Source organism: Cuculus canorus, chromosome Z (genome assembly GCF_017976375.1).
Source record: "Cuculus canorus isolate bCucCan1 chromosome Z, bCucCan1.pri, whole genome shotgun sequence".
NCBI classification, from domain to species: Eukaryota; Metazoa; Chordata; class Aves; order Cuculiformes; family Cuculidae; genus Cuculus; species Cuculus canorus.
In genome coordinates this window covers 46850595-46874722 of record NC_071441.1, presented here as the reverse complement: position 1 = coordinate 46874722, position 24128 = coordinate 46850595, and the positions used below count along the sequence as shown (strand labels likewise).

Sequence of the window (24128 nt, the reverse complement as noted above, 5' to 3'; positions counted from 1 at the left end):
AAACTCATCAGTGATGTTAGGATCAGTGGCAGCCTGGGCTGCAGTGATCATGCACTGGTGGACTTCCAAGTCCAGAGAGATGTGGGACAGGTGAGGAGTATAGTCAGGACATTAAATTTCAGGAAAGCAGACTTCCAGCTCTTCAAGGAACTACTTGGTAGGACCCCCCGGGACATGGTCCTCCGAGACAAGGGAGCCGAACAGAGCTGGAAAATATTTAAGGAAGCTTTCCACAAGGCACAAGAGTGCTGAGTGCCTGTATGCAGAAAATCAGGCAGGAAAGGGAAGAGACCAGCATGGCTGAGTCGAGACCTGCTGGTTAAACTAAAAAAGAAGAAGGAACTACACAGGCAGTGCAAGCAGGGACAGGGAACATGGGACGTGTATAGAGATGCTGCCCCGTTGTGTAGGAATGAGGTCGGGAAGGCCAAGGCACTGCTGGAGCTGAACATATATAAATCCATGGGACTTGATGAGATGCATCCCAGAGTCCTGAGGGAACTGGCAGATGTGGTTGCCAAGCCACTCTCCATGATATTTGCAAAGTAATGGCAGTCAGGAGAAGTCCCTGGTGACTGGAAGAAGGGTAACATTGTGCCCATTTTTAAAAAGGGTAGAAAAGACAACCCTGAGAACTGCTAACCTGCCAGCCTCACCTCTGTGCCTGGGAAAATCATGGAACAGATCCTCCTAGAAGCTATGCTAAAGCACATAGAGGGCAGGGAGGTTATTAATGGCAGCCAGCATGGCCTCACCAGGGGCAAATCCTCTATGTCCAACCTGGTGGCTTTCTATGATGGGGTAATCACAGCAGTGGACACGGGTAAACCGACGGGTGTGATCTATTTAGACTTCTGTAAAGCCTTTGACAGAGTCCCATACAACATCCCTCTCTCTAAATTGGAGAAATATGTATTTGAGGGGTGGACGGTAAAGTGGATAAGAAACTGTTTGGATGGTTGTATTCAAAGAGTAGTGGTCAATGGCTCAAAGTCCAGATGGAGATCCGTGACAAGTGGTATCCCTCAGGTGTCCGTACTGGGATCCGTGCTGTTTAATATCTTCATCAATGATATTAATAGTGAGACAGAGTGCACCCTCAGCAAGTTTGTGGATGACACCAAGCTGAGTGGTGTAGTTGCTGCACTGAAGGACAGGATGTCATCCACAGGGATCTGGACAGGCTGGAGAAGTGGGTCTCTGAGAACCTCATGAGGTTCAACAGGGCCAAGCGTAAGGTCCTGCACTTGGGTGGGGGCAATCCCTATTTTCTGTACATGATGGGGGATGACATGCTTGAGAGCCGCCCTGCAGAGAAGGACTTGGGGGCGCTGGTCGATGAGAAGCTCAACATGAGCTGGCAATGTGTGCTTGCAGCCCAGAAGGCCAAATGTATCCTGGGCTGCATCAAAAGAAGTGTAGCTAGCAGGTCAAGGGAAGTGATTCTGCCCCTCTGTTCCTCTCTTGTGAGACCTTATCTAGAATACTGTGTCCAGTTCTGGAATCCTCAGCGTAAGAAGTACATGGAGCTGTTGGAACGGGTCCAGCGGAGGACTACAAAGATGACTGGAGGGCTGGAGCACCTTCCCTATGAGGACAGGCTGAGAGAGTTGGACTTGTTCAGCCTGGAGAAGAGAAGGCTCAGAGCAGATCTTATAGTGACCTTCCAGTACCTGAAGGGAGCCTTCAGGAAAGCTGGAGAGGGGCTATTCACAAAGGCTTGCGAGGATAGGACCAGGGGGAACGTGTATAAACTGGAGATGGGCAGATTTAGACTGGACATTATGAAGAATTTCTTCACCATGAGTGGTGAGACACTGGAACAGGTTGCCCAGGCAAGCTGTGGATGCCCCATCCCTGGAGGTGTTCAAGGCCAGGCTGGATGGGGTCTTGGGCAGTCTGATCTAGTGGGATGTCCCTGCCCATGGCAGGGGGTCTGGAACTAGATGATCTTTAAGGTCCCTTCCAACCCTATTCCGTGATTCTATGATTAAGTTTCCTGGGGCTTGATAGTTAAAAGCTAAAAGCACGAACAATGCTAACCAGGCATCCCTGTGAAGGCCTTCTGGATTTCACGTTAAAATGTCTTGAATTTAGTGTGACCTTATATAAGTTGCTATAGATGGCACAGCGTAAGTGTTGGAACAGCATATTTTACTCACCTGAAGGATCATGTAAGACACTAATTTGCCTTCTCACTGCTTCTAGAGAAGCCACCATCCTCCGTCAATGATGATGAAAAAGAATAGCAGTGGTACTTTTGATGCGAAAACCCTCCAAGGCAGTAGTAGCTCACTTCTTCCAATGCTCAACTACCTGCCTGAGTCACCCTAAGTGAGGCAATTCAAGCCTCTATAGTTTTAAAGTGGATTAAAGTGGTTAAAAGCTCCTTGCCACCCACTAAATGAATCTATGAAACCAGAATGGAAATAAGGTTCTCACAGGAGAAAACAAAGGCATTAAACATTCCTGTTCTAAAATAAAACTGAAAACTACTTTGGTGTGCCTAAAGCAACAGGAGATATTGTGTGCTTTCATACACCACTTCTCATACTGTCTGTGCAAGGGATAGATTTAATACACTTTATAACTTTTCCCATATTAGCTATTTTCTTCTTGGATCATCCAAAAATTCTACACTACTGCTATGATGAAGGATAAATGTCTCACAGAGAAATTATGAATTTAAAATGCAATTCCTATAGCTTCTTATTGATTAAAAATGAAATTCAAGTAACTCTGCTTCACCTGTGGTGACCAGAGGAGCCAAAGGTCGCAAGCTATTCTTCTTATGTACTCACCCTGCCACTAACTGCCTAAAGCCCCACATACCCTGGAGGTCACTGGAGGACAAAGCTGTAACTGGAGCACCAGCCGGGTGTGCAAAAGATGGTGCCCAAGACACTTGTTTGCTACGGACTCACAGGAGTTGCTCACTTGACATGCAAATGCTCAGTTTCCACTGACATCTGAAAGAGTTGCAATAAAAAAGAGCATTCTTAAAGATCACCACCTTCTTGTGCCAATTAGTGTTGGAAAACAGGAATACTAACATTTCTTTAACATATTGGTATGTTGCAAGAATATACTGGGCTATTGGCAATGAAGATCTTGTGTACAGCTTAACAGTGTAGCCTAGTATCAAAGGCAGAAGATACACCTTGATTGCCCCTCTTCTGCTAGAGCAGCGGACAAATAAACAAACCCCTTTTTCCTCCTCAGAAATTCAGACGTATTGTTACTGTCAACTTTAGATAAGTTGAGATGTTTTGGTTTGTTTTCCCATTAAATCCTTAGTCCTTCCGAATAAACATCAGGCTAAAAAAAAAAAGAAATTCCAGTACTCTTGCTTGAAATAAAAAAACTTGAACAGAAACTTGAAATGACTACATAACCAAGAAACAAATAAAATATCCAGAAATCTATCTCAAAGTGGCCCAAGAATACTTTAAAACAATTCCTCTCAACTTCTTCAGGTGCAAAATTTCTTGACATGTCTGCTATTTAAACCACTACTCCTACATTACTATAAGCAGTAAGTCCCTAGGCCCTGGGCCCTCTATATCACATCATACTGAAAGGCAGTTAAGTGGATGAAGATTGAAATGCGGTGGAGAGTCTCTGAATAGAACAAATCCACTGAATAATCAGCAAGTATTGTCTCCTGGAGACATCAAGGCAAGATTATAAAAGACAGAGTGATCCTGGCCTCACTATCTCAGAAAAAAGGAGCACTTCAAAGTGATTTCCCTGTTTCAGATGTCTAATCTTCCAAATTTGCAGCACAAATGCACATTAAATCCAAGGATGCTAGATTTCGTGGTTAAATCTGTGTATACCAAAAGCTAGTGTGAGGCAGGCAAATTCTATTTTTGACTGCAGATATTTGTTCCTCAGAATGGCAGGTCATATGCAGTTTTAGTGCTGAATTAACTTAGGAATGAGAAGGAATCTAACTGGTCACAAGCATACTTCTATCCATGCCAGGAGGCCACCTGTAGAGGCAGATGACATGCGTAAGCAAGAGCTCAACTAGTCAAAGAAAAAAGATGTAGGTGGCAACATATTCTCTGCAAAGGCTTCATGACTTTGGTAAATTTATTTAATTCAAAGCAGCCATTCTTCCTTAACCTTCAAGATATGTGATGAAGCACTTGATGTGGGGCACATACCATGCTACAAGCATTTCTGGAAGAAGCTGACTCAGATTTTAGCTGCTGGTTGCAACTTGTGGTTGTGGTTAAACAAAGCAGTGACCACAAATTCTTTAAAAATATGGCAGAAACAGAGATTTGCAGTGCTATATCTCCTCATTAAGCAGTAACAAAACTGTAGCACCACAAACTCGAGCCCTTTCAGCTACTTCAGGACACAGATGTTTTCTCATAAGGCCAAAAGACCTTCCCATGCTGGAGATAACTACACCACTTGAACCTCATCATTGTCATCATTACAGTCTGTTGCAAAGGGCTAATTCTATTCTTAAAACATGTGCTTGGATTAAAAAAAAAAAAAAAGGAAAATAAATAAATGTGGTGCTTCTCTTTATGGAAAATACATACAAGTTTAAGGTAAAAAACAAATCCTCTTGTGCATTGCTTTCCTGTTCAAGAAACAAACACCCTGCCCGATTTTCTAAGTCTATTGGACTAGCACTGTTAGATGATGACTAAATTCAGTATGTGCAATAAGGAGAAAAAATATACTAGAAGCATATCCTTATCTCCTTCTGTAGCAACAGCCTTTTCACAGCACAAATTTCATTAGAAAAAGTGTCATCTCTCTCCTCGGTATTACTGCAAAGTCATCTGCTCAGGAAGGAAGGTCTCATGGGACCAGAGTCACTATCTCAGCTAGTTATCTTCAAACTATATTATCTCCACAAATCTCTCTGTCTGGGACTGCAAAATGAAGAGTGCCCCACAAGGCTGGCTGCTGGACGCAAAACTGGTGCTTGAGCATGCAACTGCTAAAGTTTACTAAACGTTTAAGGGATCTCCTTATTTCTAATACCTCCTCTACCAATCTACCATATCAAGCCAGGAAAGAAATAAATATAGATGGTAAGGTTGGAGGATATCATGTAAAATGGATCCAGAGTAAAGCAAAAAAAGAGATCTGGTAAAGCTTTTATTGCTCGATCTGTCACTGGCTGGTTTGATGGTTTTTGGCATTTCAGTGAATTGCTCCATCCTTCAGCTTTCTCTCAAGGTCAAACATTGCTGACTTCTCTGTGTGACACCACACTGCACAAAGACATGCAGGGGGCACAGGTTAGGAGAGGGGAGGCAGTCTTCTGTACAGGTGCCCGTCCACCCATTATGGTCATAAGCCAATTTTCATTATTTGGCAGAAAGGGCTCATAGGAAGTGTGGAAGCCAATCTGATAGAACTTTCTTGCTACAAATACTTTATAAAAAAAAATTGTTTTCTTGGATATTTCCTCATATTGAAGTGGCTATTTGATAACAGCAATTACAGAAAATTTAATCTGGTGAGCAACCTTAATTGTTCTTTCTCTTCCTTTTGCAGAAATCACACACTTTAAACCCAAAGGCCACTTCTATTTATTTTATGAGAACAAATTGGCTCTGTCAGCTTAATTTCCCCTGGTGCTGTAACCAGACCAGCTGTTCTTCTTATAAATACAACCAGAATGAGACAGAAATAAAACCAGTTTCTGAGGACAGACTGCATGGACACCTCGCTCACACCTCAAACCTCTCCCTTTTAAGGCACACACATCTCCAATCCAACACTCGCTTTTCAGACAAAGTCTGGTCTATTGCTGTAGCAACTTCACGTTCAAGTCAACTCAAAGAATACCTGAGGGCCCTTCTCTAGATGCTACTTTAATTGAAATTAATTTCTGAGGTTAAAAATGGCCTTCATCCTTCTTATTTCCTGTGCTAAAAGGCAAAAGCTTCTTAAAAAATGTGTTTACACTCAACTGCTCTGCACCTCCATTCAGAGCGAAAGCAGCACATGGCATGGTTACTACTTGCAGTATGGCAAACATAAAATACCTTGTTAAAATTAGAAGGGCTGGAGTTATAAATGCCAATCAGTTGACAGTGGAAGACTTCACAAAAAGAAGATGGCTGGAAAAATAACTGAGAAACGTCATACAGTAACCCACTTAACTTGTTTTCCTCATATACTTCCAGTTAATATTTGGCTGTCATCTCCTTATCTACTCTAGCAGGCAAACAAGGAATCAGAAATAACAAATTACTTATGTTTTTTGCAACACATATATAGGGGGAAAGAGTTCCTCTCCCTTCTTGTTTTTTCTCTGCTTTTTCAGTACCTTTCAGAAAAACTGGCTTATTTACACTCTTTTGCTCTAGGTGCTGAAGTGGGTGAAAGCCACACTCCACAGCCTGTGATAGCAGACGTGACCACTGCCAACTGGTATGATTCCAGTGGTCGTGTACTACAGCCACTTCACAGTAAACTTTTCACCTTTGCTATTCTAGGGTTCAAAAGTCTAAAACTCTTTTTAGCATTCCTCACTGAAGAGGTGTGCAAGCAGATGAGCTTCTCCCTAAAGTTAAAGGTGAGGTAACTCAAGTCAGCCTGACCCACACTCGCAACAACAGTAGAAAGCCACTTGGCCCTGCTGCAAGACATCTTCATCTGCTTTGTGCTCCTGTGTGCTAGGTGTGCAGGGACACCAAAGGGGTAAGTAAGCAGTCTCCTATCAGTGGCCTGAGGGGAACGGTCCTGTGCAGGCTCTTGCCTCTCCATAAATGCAAGGTGATTTGAAGAAGCTTCCTCTGGACTGATTTAAAATGTTAGAACTTGAGATGACCTGTCATCCTTCATGCTGAAGCTGTTTCTCAAGCAAACACAAAAGACAAGACAAAAAAAACCCACCCCGCAAACACCCAAGTTAAAACAAGACATTTGTTGTGGTAGCAAGGAAGGCATGCATGGTGTTTGTTTTGATTTGTTTAGATAAGGTGGTTAGAAACAAAGATCCTCGGGAATTTTGAAAAAGATAACAGAAAAATGTTTGGTTTAAAACAGAACAAAATGTTTATGTAACTCCCAATCTTGCAAGCTGGAGTTGTGCCTGATAATTTCTATTCATTCAGCCTAAATCTGAATGTTTTAACTCTGGTGTCATCTTGAAGAGTCACATATCCTATGCAGGCAAAACAGAGAAAGGACAGTTCAGAGTTATGGGAGTCAGGATTTCTTCAGTGGAGTCAAACCATTTCCCATGTTACAGAAAACCTACTGAATTTTGAGGGATCTGAAGTCAGACTGAAAATCTTCCAACTATCTGCAGTTCACCTAGGGCTTCAGAATGAAGTCAGGTATTATCAGGAGAGTGTCTCATTACCTTCTGTTGACTATGTTAAATAAAACAGACTAACAGGAAGTTCCTCTAAGCATAACCCAAGAATGTATGGGGTTGTTGCAGATGCAGGGTTGCTGCAGCTTTGAACAGACACAATACTAAACATATACAGAGAAAACGAGAAAGGAGAAATCCCAGCAGTCTGGAAAGAAATGAACACTTGTTTGCAATAACAGCACCCACTGCTATCTGCCACCTACCTAAAGGAGACCAGTAAGAAGCACAGGTCAACTGAGCAACATAAACTGGATATGACTAGTCTATTACAAACCAAGAATCTACACTACAAAATGTTAAAAAAATCCAAGCTTAAAAAAGATGCTTTTTGCTGTAATTACTCAGCTGTCGTTTCTTCTATACTTAATATTGGCAAATGTCAAACACATGATTTTTTTCTGTTACAACTGATTAATTTTACTAGTAGGGTAGCTGTTTTTCTTAATAGGGTATCTCTGTTTACTGAAGAAAAACAGCAGCAATAGAATTATTCTATGACAGGAGAAAGACCACCCAGATTCGTTTTCCCTGAGTCCCACCCATAATCCTTAGCCCTTTACCCCTTACCATACCCAGCACCAGCAGAGTTGGGTGTTCAGAGGGAACTGACATTAAGTCTCTCCTGTGACAGGCAGCAACTTCTGAGGCTAAACTTCATGAGTCTAAGATTCAAAGAAATGCGTTCTCCTTGAAAAGCAGTCATATGTGGCTTAGGAAGGTTATTCCTGGTCGGAAAACCCAGCTTAAGTTCATTTTACTACAACCTTTCAAAAATTCATAATCTTGCTTTCCTATGATGTCAGAAAGGTGTGGGAAATCAAAAGCAAGATGTCTGCTGGTCAAAGCTTAAAACTTAGGCATACATCTAAAGCCAATAGATGTTGACACCATTCAGGAAGACTCTGGGCATACAAAGATGAGCACTGTGCTACTTATCAAATGAGTAAGGAAACATCAGGAAATGTTAAGGTATCTTAAATTACAAAAGAAACATGAACATGTATTCCCTAGTTGCAGTGATTTTCTAGTATTTAGAGGCAATTATTTAAAATTTTCCAGTAGTCTTACCAATAACCTTGTCTTGAGGCACTGGCTTATCTTCCAAGTTATTTTAAACTTCTTGTAATGCTCCTTGGCTAAAAAATTAAGCTTCACTGAATTAGCAGCACCGTTCAAAAAGGTGTTGCAGTACAACATCCTACATACATTCAGTGTTGAAAATTTAGTTACTTTTTCAATTAATTCATCAGTGCAATTAATCAATTCTTCTCTAAGCAGGTGAAACTATGATACAAGATGAATTCTGAAGAGTACAGGATCTCTCTAAAATTCCACTGCATTCTGAGATACAAGATTCAACTATAAAGCTTGAAGAGGAATGATCTTGCCAACAGTAAATGCACTGAAACAAGCACCCTGTTCCACTATAAGCACACTCCTCCTGATGCAATAATATTTTCTTATTAAAAAAAAATGCTGGGTTGGAAATATCTGAACTGCCTTTTGCACTTGAAGAGAGAGGTGAAGGAAAATGATGAAGGAGCTTTTCCATATTGGGGCAGAAAAACCACATAAAGACAAGAAATTTCGTAACAGCACAACTTGTCCTAGCACAAGGCACACGCTCGGAGTTCACATAATCAGAAGAAAAGGCTAGGCACTCTGAAAATCAACAATGTGCATACAGGTTTGCACATACTTATTCCTGAAGTGTGTCTGAGATTGTCATGTGCATTTTAGAAGAAAAACCAGTTTAAATAAAAGATGTATAATATCAAAATCTTATTAAAGAGAGGGCTACAGATCTATTTGTGTGCTAAATGATTAATTCATAGAATGTGTAGGAGAGCCTAATTTTTATTATGTAAGGACACTATAACATTATTTCTTGATGACATGATTTTTATTTTTTGAAATTGTTCTCTTGCTAATTTAGTTCTCCTCATGTAAGGACTGATGTTGAAAAGCTCTCTGTAAATCTGTACTCTCGTGTGGAATGCAGAGAGCTTATAGGACTGTTGCTGATGTCCTACTGGGTTGTGTTGCCATATTTTTCACTTTATTTTCACTGGGCAATCAACATAGACAACATGAATTAGGCCCTAGATAAAAAAATTACAAACTATTATTTACTGACAGTCATAGTATACAAATAACATGTTGTCTGTTGAAAGTTTACTAACCTAAGAATTATCTGGGGCGACTGACTGTCTCTTTATCTCCTTTGCCACCTTCTTTTTTCTTTTCTTTTTTTCTAAACGAGGTTGATTTTTGTCCACACTAAGACTTGTCTACATCTCTTTGACAAGATAAAAAGACATTGCAGCAGTTGTGAACACATTGGAACACACACTGTGAACATACAATGTTCATTCTGAAGGTCTCCCTATATTGCTAATCCTTGTATCTCCATTCGCAACATCTAGCAAATGCAGCTGCAGCAATCTACATTGCTGTAAGCAACAGATGAGAAGAAAGGTGGTGGCTCCCAAGCTGCTGAAGGCCATCAGCTAGGCACCCTGCCACATCTATTGGGGCATGAGCACAGGGTGCACTGCTGTAAACCGTAGCATCTTCAAGCTACGCCACTGCTCACCATTGACAGAAGACTTGCCAACTGTGTGCAAGACCCTGAGAAAACAGTTCATGACATGAGACCTCCCAACATTTCTGTCACTTAAAAGGAACTTTCTCTTGGGTAGGTGTGAGCATCGCAGTGGCTCCACGGGGGAGGTCTAGCAGAGACCTTTCCTGCTCCATCACTGCTGAGAGAGAAACAGGAGCTTCTGCCTCTTGGAGGCTGCAGAACAGGCAATGACGATTACCCACGCAAGCACATGTGTCCAGTTTCTTTTTTTTGGAGGTTCCCCCTTCTCCCCCTGAATATTTTCTCTTCCTTCTACAGGTCTTTGTTTTTCCTCAAACTCTCTCTTCAGTGTCAGCTCCCTCTCTTCCACCTCTGGCTTCTTCCATCTTGGTAAAAGAAGTCGTCCTAAGTGCATCAAGCCACATTCTACATTCCTTCCATGTGGCATCCTGTAATAGCGAGATCCCTGTGGTTTCAGCATTCAACCCAGCCCAAGCCAAATTCTGTTGAGGTTTTGTGTATGGATCCCACCCTGAACGTAATGCTGAAACACAGATCATCAACTGCCCAGCAGTCCTGCTTTGCATTTTCATGTATTCAGCTACAATATGGGGTAAAGTATCAGTCTCTAAAGCGAAGTGCTGTCTCACGCTAGGCAAACATCAGCACTGAGACCTGTGTTTTTAATTCCCTTTGCCTATTTCAACAACAGCAGCAATAAAATCAACCCATAATGATTCCTTGGGCTCAAAACAGCTCCTGAGCCAGTTAAGGCTCTAACAATGATGAATGCAGGGTTTTGGAAAGCAATTGCAAATTTTGCATTAGTATATGTCCACTGTCTGCAGTTGACCTCAGGGGCAATGAAAAGCTCTTCCCAGTAGCAAAGGTAGTCACAGCAATTGTACCTGCATGGAGAAGCTCATCTCTTCGTCTTCCTTGCTGTTCTACACAGCTAGATGGAAACAGAAAGGGAACACACTCCACTGAAGCAACTGTGCGGCCAGAGGATGACTTTATGCTGAGCTTCATATGATGAATCTATGCATTTGCCAATACAAGCCATCTCTTGGCAAATTGTAGGTCTAGGAAAGGCTGCCCAGCTTGGAGTGTCTTCCCAACCTTTATTCCTGTATGACTAATGTAGTAGTCCACACACAGGCACCTGGAGAAACGTGCGATGGCACTGCGATTTCATGTATTAAACGATGTAATCTAGAAAGCATAGGTGCAAGAAGAAACTCTTAAAGCCCACCTGTATTTCTTTTGGTGTCACAGGGATGAGGATAGAACAACGCATTGCATATCTCCAGTCCCACCATACAAAGACCTCAAACCACACTGTAGGCATGCAGGTACTTTACAACATTCCAGGACATTATCCCCATTTTATAAAATTGTCTAAATCGGGATTTAAAAAAATGTTTTCCTTTTTCAAGAAACCATCATCCCAGTACATTTTACCAAGAGTATGCAACTTCAGGCCCCAATTCTGTCCAATAAGTCAGCCACCAAACTGGGACAACCTGAAACTGGGGAATGCTTGAAAAAAATAACAAGTGTAAGCAACATGTCAAATGTCTGACTCATGGCAAGGAACCAAACTTGTGAATTAGATGCTCAGGCATTAATGCCTTAAGTATGAAACAGCACCCAAGCTATATGAAGCTCTGTGCCAACACCTCCTCTCCATCCACAGCAGGAAGGCCTTTCCTGTGATAAACTGGGCCAAAACGTCATCACAAAATTGTAACATAGTCCAGGGCAAAAGGCAGAGCAGCTTCAGACTCAGGTAGGATGGGCTAGATTACCATCCTGTGGTACCTGTGAAGTACCACCAAGTGAAAGACAGCCATCAAAAGGGGAAACCACAGGACTCTGTTCTTATGTTATTACCCTGGCATAAAATTCAGACAAAATCTGTCCATTTTGCAGCTTCCTCCCACCTTCTGTGCACAGGTAATCATGAGGAGGGCAAGGATGGTTGTCAGTGAAAACGCAGTGTGGGGCTTATGAGAAATTTCTTGTGATAGCATTTCTCTGTCTATCAGAGCAAAACTAAACACCTATGCTGGTATCAATCCTTTTTAGGGTTTTTTATTGATCCTTCTTCCTTCTACAGCTGAACAGATACTCATGCAAAAGGGCAATAGCATAACCATGCAGGAATACATGAAGTTTCTGGCACCATCTGCCTTTCTAGGACCACAATTTTAGACCAAGTTTTAGCTTCAATCTTATTTCTCAATGCCACATTTTTGACTGACTACTTAATAAACAGGGGTTTAGCTTGCAGGAAAGGGTTAACCCCAAGATTACTTTCGCATTATTAACAATTACAGTAAAAGTACTTTTAGGTTGAAAGTCTGAGGTCTGGAGTACAAACTGTCTGTTTGTTTGGTGTTCGCCTAGGTTTATTCTGAACAGGATTCTCTGGCCATACAGCAGATTTGGGACCAACTTTAGCTGTTTAATTTCTTAGAAGCAGCTGCAGGGCCAGAAGAAAGGGATGGGGCAGTGGCAGCTGCCAGCTGAGGCAGCCACGTGTGTCTGTGGCATCCCATTCAAAACTCCTTTCCCTGGCCATGGGCACCCAAAATATGCTTAAGCAGCTGTCTCTGTTTATTGCCCCCAGGTGGCTTCTCTGGTTTTGATGAGGGCTTAGGAACACAGGATGCTGGGAAAAACCTCAAGATGATTTTCACACAACAAAAACAATGCAGCGTTTCCTCCCCACTCCCCACCCCTTTGCTGACACCCCTTAGCTTTGGTAGTTTCCCTTTCCAAGTGACAGGTTCACAAGAACTTGTTCTTTCAAAAAGAACTGTTGTTAGGAGGATGAAAATGCATTTTATTTTTGTTTTTCTGTGCTTTGCAACTCATTAAATGACAGACAGCACATTTGTGTGGACTCCATGCGCTGAATATCATTTATCAAAGTTGACACATTCAAAATAAGTCAGGGATCTAGATTAGTTATCATAACTAGAAAAATAAATAAAATAGCTAATCTCAGAACTCGATTTGTATTCTTTATGATGACTTAAAGCTGACAGTCCTCATCATGTGAGATCTGTGAGCTATGAATAAACTTAGCTTTGAACAAACAAACATTTTTTTACATGCAGGACTTAATGCATTACATTTTTCTGGCAGAAAAAAAAAAACACCCCAAAAACAAACCAAAAAAACCAACACACCAGACCATCTTTAACGAAAGAACAGCCAGTAAAGCCCACCTCCAAAAAAAAAGGAAATCTATCTAATCTACAAGTGCAAGTACACAAGTATGTCTCCAACTCTTTTCATTCAGTTTAATAAGAGGGGAAACCAGGCCAAGAGAAGTTTACAGACTAATGCAATTACAGGATGACTTAATAAGCACTGATTTGTCTGTTATCTATGACATATAAGATAAAGTTAACAAGTATCTTCATAAAGTTGAATGCCCACCAACTAGTTAATCAGAATGGATGTTCATGGGGGAAAGTGGCAGCCAGTTGCTGACAAATATATGAACGACAATTTCTTACAGCTGTTTTTAAGTTAACTAACTGAATAATTGGATTTAACTATAAATAACAAATGCATTTTCATCAGATAGCATTTAAGATTTCTTACATCACAGGTGATAAAAAAATCCTCTTAATAGGTCTAGTTTTAAAAGGCAAAAATAAAATTAAACCCATAATCATAGCACCACTTCAAAATCACTGTGAACTTTCAACGATTCAGTGAACACAAGAATACAAATGTACCATTAAAAAGCCACTCACTGTAAAAAAGCCACTTGAAGAGAACCAAGTTGTTTTGCTATTTACAAATGGGATGAACATGGGAAACATACTTTCTTCTGGAATAGTGAGCAGCAACTTGCACATGGACAACAGCAGAGAGCTGGACCAGCTCCAGATGTACTGAAAGCAGAGATCATTGTTTCTTTGAACCAGAAGTACAGTAAAGCATTCCCTTAAAACAAAAACACTGCAACCTTGGTGATTAACTCCCAGATTCAGATCCTGACACCTTAAAAAGTGGATTATGGGGCTGATGCATCTAGACATTGCATTCAGATTTAAATGCTCAATCTCAGGTATTCTACTTTGCAAGTCTGGGATTTGTCAAGGTCTGATCAAGAGGAAAAACTAAATATATGCTGGAAGGCCAATCTGATCACTAACATCACTTCTAATGTTTGAGAATCTCAGATTCTGATAGGAAAGGCATACAATGCTACTTCATTTTCATCACAACCTCAATACCAAAGTTACCCCGACTACTCCAAAAGTTTGCCATTGCCTGAATTCAAAACATCCACACCACAGCCTGAGATTTCTCCAAACCAAGGACAATCATTCATGTTGTTAACTAGGAAGGGAAGTACCTAACTTGCAAAAGGTTAATTCAACGTATATTGGGACCTAGGTGGGACCTCTGGGTTGTTCCAGGTGATGGAAAAAGCGTATTGTTCTTCTGCCCAGAAACAGTTTTCACAGCACCCTGTTAATCTGCTTAGTGGGCACCATTTTGCTTGGCTAGACCTTCCAACTTTGGACTCTGTATAGACATGCCTAAAGGAGTATTTTAAATTATGTCAGCTTATAACTTCCAGAAATGCATCTGGACAGAACCTGACTGAGTTGGCCAGCTAAGTGGAATCTACCCAAAGGTAATAAACGCCTCCAATTAAGGAACTGTGAAAATCTCAGCAACTGAATAAGTAACAACCTGGGTAATGTGCTTATTGGTGCATTAGCACTGACATATCTTCTTATCAATTAGGGTCGTCTCAAAAAAGATAAAGAAAGGATCATAGCTTTGTGAGGTGATGTGACAGACAGCTATTACAGAAGAACTGCGTAAATCTGCAGCATAATTAAGGCTATGTCTTCAAAGTTGAGCTCATCCATACTCACACCTGCACATGCATCCCATCACCACTCTGGGTTGCACACAGATACTCATTCCTGGATTTTGCAGAAGTACCATTCTGGCCTAGTCCCTGTGGTTGCTGTGTTCACATCTAAACCTGCCTATTCTACAGCAAGGGATGCATGTGACTACTGATGGTCCTCATCTGACCCAAAGGGTGAGGCTGCAAATCTTAGATGTCAACACACATTTCAATTTTCTAGTAGAAATGGCAATGCCCCAACAAATACAGCCCCAAACTATGCCAAAATTGCAAAAAGAACTCTAACCATGACACTTGACCTTGACCATTTAATCAGGAAATCTGATTACTGCTTAGAAGCTCTAGGCACAGCCCACTTGTGGACCTCAATGTACTATCCTAGTTCAAACATTGCAATAATAACCTGGTCACAGCCAGAGCTAAACAAAGAGGTGGGCACATGAAGTTAGGGTGCAGTTAGGGTGCAGGTGATAACAACGTGAAAGTAGTATGGATGGAAAGCGGAGGCCATGCGCACACCATCAACATTACTACTCTCAGCCACAAGTGTATGTTGGCATCACAATAATGGTGAGACTTGGAGGAAGACATTGAGAATATTTTTTAAATAGATAGACAGACTGTAATTAAAGCCATAAATCAGAACTTCTTCCAAGCTAGAAGGTTATGCAAAGGGATAAAAAGCAATCAGTCAACTATCTTCAGACAAAGCCAACTCTTCAGCAGACAAAGGAGCAGAAGACATTTCAGTCTGCACTGATGATTGTTCAGGGAGACCAAGAGCAAAATAATGCATATCTTCCAACAGGAAGCTGTTAGCTGTGAATATAATTAACAAAGGGAACAATTTAATACAGGCTGTGAAGAATGCTCTCTTGCAGGACATATGAAATCAAAACTGGATGTTTTTCTAAAAGATAAGCTGCAATCCAAACAGAAACCAATTCAGGGAAATCCACTGGTCTATGTCACAATGCCAGTCAGAACGTGATCACAGCTAACTCTTTAAACCTCATAACCCATGAATCTAATGAGTCATGAATACTAACAGTACTGTTCCTTCCTCCAATGAAGTGTCTGGTGATATGATGCCTGGATATGGGTGAGTTATGAGTGATGATGAATTCTACTGTGACTGTGCTCAAGAGTGTTTTTCCCTCATGATTGCCATGGCTTGGAAAAGTTCTTCTTCCAGGAATTATGATCAAAAATTGACCTCAACAAAAGCTCCATTTTATGTCCTTCAGTCTAGGTACTATTTTGTTTTCCCAGCACAAAATGGGCAAGAATCTTCTAATGGCAAGTGGAGCCAAATTTTAATTATTTAGCATTCATACCAACATGGGCCAAGAAAAATCATGAACAGATCATCAGAATCGGGTTCTTATTACTGTCAGAAAATGGCAGTGATGGCAAACAGTAGCATGCTTAAACATATAGTCGCACCCATCTTGAGAAGGGGCCTTGGAAGTCTTTCTCAACCAACGAGAACAGCCAACAGAGTGGCCAGCTCAAAACAGATTAAGGTACTTCTGCTATCCCAGTTCTGGTTACCTGTCAGGGAACCTGCTGATATCCTCACTCCTTCCCCCAAGCTCATTGCTGTTGCCTTTCTTCTGCCTTCTCCAGTCTCTTAACACTGAGGGCACTGGAAGCTCTACTTCATTTGAAGTCTTCCTGTATCTTCTGCTCCTGGATGGATGAGTCTGTTTATCCTTCATTTTCTATTCGCTTTGCTCCATATTCTTCCATTCTTCTATCACTTCTAGCGTCTACAGCTACCATTATTTCCTTTCTGCCCCACTGATGGACAAGTAATTGGGATTCCTTCATGCAAGGTGTTAAGATTTAAATCCTAAATCCAGGCTGAGCACAACTGAGATAAATATATGATATTTTGCAATCTGTTAAGCAATTTTTTTATGTTTGTAGCTAGTTCTGTAGATGTCTGGAGCTCCCATTTCCTGAGTTCTGGTTTTCTGATTTTCACTAGTATCAGCAAAAATCATGCTTTGGTGCCTAGACTACTCCCTGGAGTTACTCTGATATTGCATTCAAAAATCACTCTGCAATCTTCAGGCTGACAAATGCCAGTACACTCAGGACAACATTTCTTATTTGGTCAACAACAATGCTCAATATCGAGGCAGATATATTTTACAGTGAAGGAAATAATTAGAAAAGTCATAGGGCATTAAGGCCTTCGGAAAAATATAAGTTTAAGCTCTGAAGCATACTGTTAAAATTACGTTGCTACAAAATAGCAGGGAGTTCTATTACAAACTAGAAAGTAAGGAACTATACCAAGAGTCAGGCATTCTTCTTGTTAGATTATGCTTCTGTAAATTAGACATTGGAGTCCCAGATTTATTAAGTTAAATTAATGTGTTTTGCTTATTTATATTTCTTTAATTTTTGGAACAAGATTTCTTGGTTCTAAATTGCTGGGCTACTCAAGGTCAACCAGATAAATATCATCAGATATCATTATGGGACCGTACCTTTTCCACTCAGCTATGTATCTTTCATCTAAAGTATGCTTGTTCATACTTTTGCTTTCCAACCCCATTAAAGTCTTATTTTAAAAATCTAATTCTTACAAGGTTTAAGTTCCAAGATATAGGATTAACAAGAAAACAGTAGCTCTTGAAATCAAAAATGTAATTGTTTGCTCGTTGGTAATTTGAAAAACAGAGAGCAGTGGGTGCTTCCGTATCTTGGGTAGTTCTGTGTCACATGGGATCAACAATAAAAGACTAAAAACTAAGAAGCAAAAATGGAAAAGTTGAAAATGGAAGAGTTTTTGAAAGGCAGAATTGTGGGCATCATGTAGAAATAGAAAAAACAAGCTAGAAGTAGTTTAAGTGCAGTTTCTAGCAGAGTGATTACCAACAGCAGAGATAAAATGACCCATGTTACAACAACAATGTGCACAAACAGGTATTCCTGGCACTTGATGGTATTTTCTAATTATTTCCTTGATGGTAGTAAACCTCCCTAATCATACAGCAATAGAACTAATTTCATTTGCTTAGATGTCATTACTACAGTCCCAAAAAACCAAGAAATGCCATGTAACAATACAAAAATGTAGCTATACAGTCCTTCTTATTTTCCTCATGCTCTTTAAGCTCTCAGGTCAGTGTGACTGTTTTTTCCAAGCTTTCCTCTGCAACCAGAAAAAGCTAGAAACTTTTTAAAAATTATTTTTAAAACAAGCTGAAATTCTTCAATGCTCCTGCAATTGCATGAACTGAGAGTTTCAGGGAAATGCTAACTATTCTGACACTCAGAAGAGATCCAAAAAACCTGGCAGTACAGAGAGCACAGAACTACTAAGTGCATGGAAGTACCATCCAGCCATGCTAGGTGTTCACTGTCTTTATCTTCTCTTTACTTTGTTGGACAATGAGGTGCTTTGCAAGGACCTTGCATGCCGAGAAGAAGACCGGCAGTACCTGATCCAAACCCATGCAATCGAAGAGACATCTTCCGCTACCATGTAATGTTAAGTGTAAGTGAGCTCCTTCTAGGGTATTTTTGCATTTACTTGTTTCCAGGATGAATTACTGGACTGAAAATATCACTTTAGTTGTAAGACAAGATGATTATTTTTCACTATGAAGGGTTATTTATTTGCCTGGGAACATAAGGTCTTACAAGGGCTCAACAGTTATGTTAGATATCGCTCTCAAGAGCCTCCTTCCTGAAAAATGCCAGGAAATTGTGTGAGCTCTGCACTCTGAAGAGAATAAGCCATGAATTAATTCATTTGAATGACAGAATCATAGAATCACCACTGAAGACACGATGAGAACAGTTTTGGTTAGCTATGAAAATTTACTCCGCGATGGAGTTAATAGATGGTAATTAGAATCTGGGAACCATCAGTTAGAAAAAGATTGTTTGCCTGTCATTGTAACTTGAGTATTTCTTCCAAATCCTGCCTTTACCACATCACCGAATAACATAGTAAAATCTAGAGATGCTAGAACAAACAGCTGGATGTATAAAGGAAAAACATCACCCAGCCAAGAAAAATACACGCCAACGAAACTAAACAATCACATCTACCGTTATCAATTAGACCTTTTCAGTTTTATCTATCCTAAATTCAAAATTCAGAGTGCTGAAGCTGACACAGCAACTGCAGAACTCTAATGATTACAGTCTATAATTGCTTCTGGTAAGGCTTACGATATCCTCCAGTCACACACCTGGAAAGGCTGTGCCTCTGCTTTAGGGAGCTTATATTCCTGCAGTTCTTCGTTACTTCCTACGGGCTGAGCACAAATTACAGCTTTTAAAACGAGCAGCATTCATTAAATCAAATTGCTAGTAATAGTACACTGCCCTAATATGCCCCTAATTAGTCTTAGAACAGTTTTGCTATGTATCACAAGACTAGAGGTGGTCCTACCTGTTCACTAATTGTATCCGTGCTAATTCCAAAGTCTGTAGCAATAACACTTTGGCAAAACTTCTCCACTTTCTGTATCATTAGAAACATTACCTTCAAACTCCTGTTACATTCATACACCCAGCCCTGCATCAGTTCAAAACAAGGAGAATTTTGCCATTGACTTCATCAGGAGCAGGCTGTAAGCCTGCACATAACTACAGCTTCCATGCAAGTCAAAGGTAAGCTGGACAGTCTTTCCAAGTATAAAATGCTAAGTAGCGATTTTGGCTAGGCCACAGGATCACTTAAGAGTAGAGATGAAATACTGCGGCCTTGCTCCAGGAAAGTCAATGGTGTACTCTATTTAATATGATTTAATAAATATTAATGTGCAACAGTGCCTGCATAGGCAAAAGGCAATGTGAAATTCATGAATGGCTTGACTAAATCAGCTCTCTGCAACAGAGGAATGCAAATAACTTACAAATATTTATATTGAACTGTATTGTTCGTTTTCAACATGTAGAAGTCAGAATTATAAACCAGGGGATACAGACAGCTTCTACATCATTGCCATGCTTGATGTTTTAAAGCATCCTAGCACTACCCAGAGAAAGTCCTGTGGAATTCACACTTTCCAAATACAACACTCTCCAACTTGATCCTAGACAGCAGTCCATGCACTTATGTAATAAATGCACAGTATGCTGACAGCAGGCTATAATGTCACAGCCTGGCATAGCCACAGCAGGCATGACTTCATTCATTTGGGGGTACAGTACCACTTACCAGGGGAAGCCATCTCTGCCTGGTTTTGAGTAGCAATGAAGGAAAGAAAGCTGATGGCACCATTTACTTCTATGTAGTGGCCACCTGCCCAATGGATTTCAATTAGAACAGAAATACACACATTCCTGTTTCAGCTGGTATCATAACCACAAGATTGTACTGCAAGGATAGGAAAGAAACTTTTTGACAGAAAGTGGGCATTTGATTTCATTTGATGTGAGTGTTCACCAGACACCCTATTTAATTTTTGGCTTGGGCAATACCCTGAATTCAAGCTCAAAGACTGAACTGCAGCCAATGCTGGCATTTAGCTTTCTGACACCTTAATGCATTTGGATCCAAACATTCAAAATGTATTATCATTGCTCTAGTACTAGAGTAGCTCTGCACTGCATACAATTCAATGAAGAATGCCATGCCTTCAGGGACCCACTGTACACGCACAGCCAAATTTTCTTTTCATCTACAGCTTCTGGTAATATACTGGGTGTCTCAGATACGCTGTAACTTATGACAGCAGCGCTGTCTATGTTAACATAAAACTAGTTCAAAAAAGCACTTCATGGACTTCCTGAATATTTTTTTTCTGTAATGGTTGTTAAGGGTACCATCAGGCAAATGAAGACAGAGGCTTCTGCAAAAACAGTGTTTAGACACTTATAATCATGAAAACCACTATCACATACCTTGTAGATTAATATTAATCCAGAAGTAAGTTTTTACAATATAGTAATGCATAGTTATAAAACTAAAACCTTACTTAAGATGATGTTACAACCATCCTGGAGAGCCCATACCAGGGGCTCTTTGCATAAATACCAACACTTCAGAAATCCTGGTGCCTCCCTTTTGACAGCACGAAATCCCATCTCCTATCCAAGGGTTACATAATGATTGATAAGTGAACTACACAATCTGTATAATTTGGACCCTTTAAGATAAAAGGATTAGGAAGGGAACAGCCAAAATGGACTTAGCAATGACAAATGCAAGCTCTCCTTGTGTAGAAAACCAGCTGTATATGCAGACCTTGACCATTCTGTTTCCAAGTACACACTTTACATAGACTGATAAAAAGAACAGTCTTCAAAAATCATAAAAGTGAGATGCAAGTCTTGCAAGTTGTAAAAACAAAACAATACAAATAATACTTTAATTTTTATTTGCTGCTTTTGGGGGGTGGGTGTGTAGAAAGAAGCAAACGGGGTAGTATTTAGAAGCTGTTAATTTAAAAGAAATTAAAGGTATTTCTGGCATTTGCCATATTTTGAAAAAAAAAACCACCAAACCAAAAAAACCCCACCTATTACAAGACCTGTGATAAAATCAGGAGAACTGAGGAAACGGAGAAGGCACTTTTGAATTGCAAAGTAACAAACTCTTTCATATTAAATGCCATCAGAGACTAGTAGACTGTTTTCATGGAAAAGAATACTGCAATCTACTACAAGTGTACAAATAATGACAAGCCAAGTTGATTTAAAATCATTAACAGTATTTGCCTATACCAAACACTGCAGCGGTACAGACTGACATATGCTTCCTGTATGCATATAAATGCAGACACATAAACATATACTACATGTTAGCACATAACTTTTTCTGACTTGTTTACTCAAGAAATAGCAAAATGGAAATACACAATAAAGGAATAAACATTATACATACATACAGATCCTTCATTTTCTGTGTAGGCAGCTCTGGTGCTGCCTTCCCTTTACAGCACATTTGTTAAGACTACAAATTATGCTTGCTCAATAATATTATGAAAATAAACTGTTCTTACCCTCATTCCCTGCTCCATGGATAAGCAGAGGACCTGCCAGGGTGCTGTGTATCTGAACATGGTTGGACTCTTCCGCAGACAGACTAAATAGCAAAAGGCACACAAATCTCTCAGGCCGCCTGGTTGCTTTTCATCTGAGGGGTACTTAATAAATTGAGAGAAATCCTCCTCTAGTTGTACTCTTCAAGGGCTCCTCAAGTAGATTCTAAATCAGCGTTACAGCCATTCCACTTGCACTCTGAGGAACTGAATAACTAATTCAATAAGAGGCTTTTTTCTTAGGGAAGAGCTTAGCTCAAACTCAATTAGCATAAATAGGATGATAACCCTTGAACCTCCCACTCCTCCTTTCAGAGGAGCTGATTGAGGGTGATGGTGGATAGCACGTTGCAGCAGGGTCGCTCCCCTCCCCTGCAAATCTTGAGTTTGTTTGTATTTCCACTGCTGGCATTCAACTCTGCTTCACAAGCCTAGAAGCAGCTATCAAAGACCATCTGTAGCTTTGCAGTTTTTATTTTTGCTATTATCTCTTAGTCTGGCTCAAAGGAAATCCCTTTTCCTCCTGTCAGGAGGGATTCCCCTTCCCTGCCTCCAGCATCCTGACCTCTACTTGGCAATCAGCATGATTTTGCTGAATAAATTCACACAGAAGCTGCTATAAACACTCTTACAATAAAACCACTATAGTGAATAAAGTAACCACCCTAAATGAGTCTGAAAGGTTTTCTCTAAAAAAGACTGAAGCGAACTCTTTGTAGTACTGGAAATAAGATATGCTGCAGCCTTGTTTGTATTTAAGTTTTCCTTTTTTAATGGATTTTCAGTCAGAGATCACGGCCTAGCCACCAAGATATTAAGTTGGTAGAAGACTAAAGCTCTGTTATTTTCTATGTGTATGTTATTTCAACCATGAACTGAAATGGTACTTCTGTACCCTGCTGCTGCTCAGAAAACAGTGGGATGCTGTATGTACACCATGGCCATGTTTCCTTTTCTTTTATAACAGTTGTTTTCACTCAGAAACCGCCACCGATGCAAATGTAGCCACACAGATCAAGTAACTAACTTATCCTGGCTGGTTATTTGTTTGTTGTTTTTTTTACCCTTCAGCAGAGGAAGGAGTAATTTTAAACTTATATTGACTCAAATCTGACTCTATGATCCTCAATAGTTTATATCCAATACACATACACTGAAATCCCACCTGAACAAGTTACAGGGACACAGGAAGAACTGTGCAAAACTTGTCTCTACAGCTCACCTAGCAAAGAACTGAGGCGCATGTACGCAGCACTGCTCCCCCATCAGCTTAGTGTACTGAAAATAGTCATAATGCAGCACAAATACCAGCACAAGCACTCTCACACACTCAGTGGCTTTGTTAAAAAAATCTCTGAGAAAATATATCTTATTTATACATACTTTGTCTTTCTTGATGGTGAAATAATAGACAGCTATGAAAAAAACCTAGACAAGTACTGAAGTGCTGATTCCACCAAGTACTAGGGAAAAAACAAACACCCATGTGAGCTCTGGCTCAGCTGAGAAGTTTTTTATTATACCCATATTTGTTGCACATAGACCCCTAACACAGACTTGATGCCAATCAAAAAAAATGTAGAAGTGCAGATCTGTTAAAAATTATCAGAATCATACACTACACACATCACTTAGCAATGGCTTTTAAAATGTCTATACAACTTTCACTGCACGGTACAAAAAAGCCCTGGATTCTGGTCAGCTTACTGAGGTGGCTTTGCTCAATAACCAGCGATAGAAGCAACTCTCTTCTCTTTCACCTCTCTCTGGCTTTGACACTTCTGAAGTCAATTTTGGAAGCAACAAATTACAAACAAATAACCAAATACTTTGGTTATTTATTAGGTAGTTGAAGATGATTTAAGCTAGAACGAACTGGAGTACCATGGCCAACATTTCACCAATTAGTATGTTTTCATACCAAACAAAAGAAGAGCAAATGATAAATCCTGTTATGAATCTGGACGTGACTCTAACATGGATTATAGGAGGACTTGGGTTACAAACACAAAATGGATGAAGAGCCTTCTGCTGAATAACATTGAGTTAGTTCACTCTGGCCAAGAGTAGAAGAGTGGATTTCGTTGAGAAACAGCCATTCCACACATTTTTTGAACCTTCCTATGGCCAGACATGCAAACAGCTGCTGTGGAATGGAAACAAGCCTGTCCACATGCATCTTCATCTTGCAGCTTCTTAATATCTTCCTTTTTTGTTAAGGGTTGTGTGTCACTCTCATTACTT

At 40.3% G+C, this 24128-nt stretch overlaps 1 protein-coding gene across 13 annotated transcripts in view; it reads right to left on the bottom strand.

The window, feature by feature from the left end:
* Positions 1-24128, bottom strand: part of PALM2AKAP2 (PALM2 and AKAP2 fusion) — a 269862-nt gene that overhangs the window by 36411 nt on the left and 209323 nt on the right. For 2 of the 13 annotated variants that reach the window (XM_054053685.1, XM_054053686.1), the window contains exon 1: positions 21846-22080. The exons of the other annotated variants lie outside the window; for them this stretch is intronic. In XM_054053685.1, the coding sequence (XP_053909660.1) occupies positions 21846-21905 (60 nt within the window). In that variant the 5' untranslated portion in view covers positions 21906-22080. Of the gene's footprint in view, positions 1-21845; positions 22081-24128 lie in introns of those variants that run through there. 13 annotated transcript variants of the gene reach the window in all.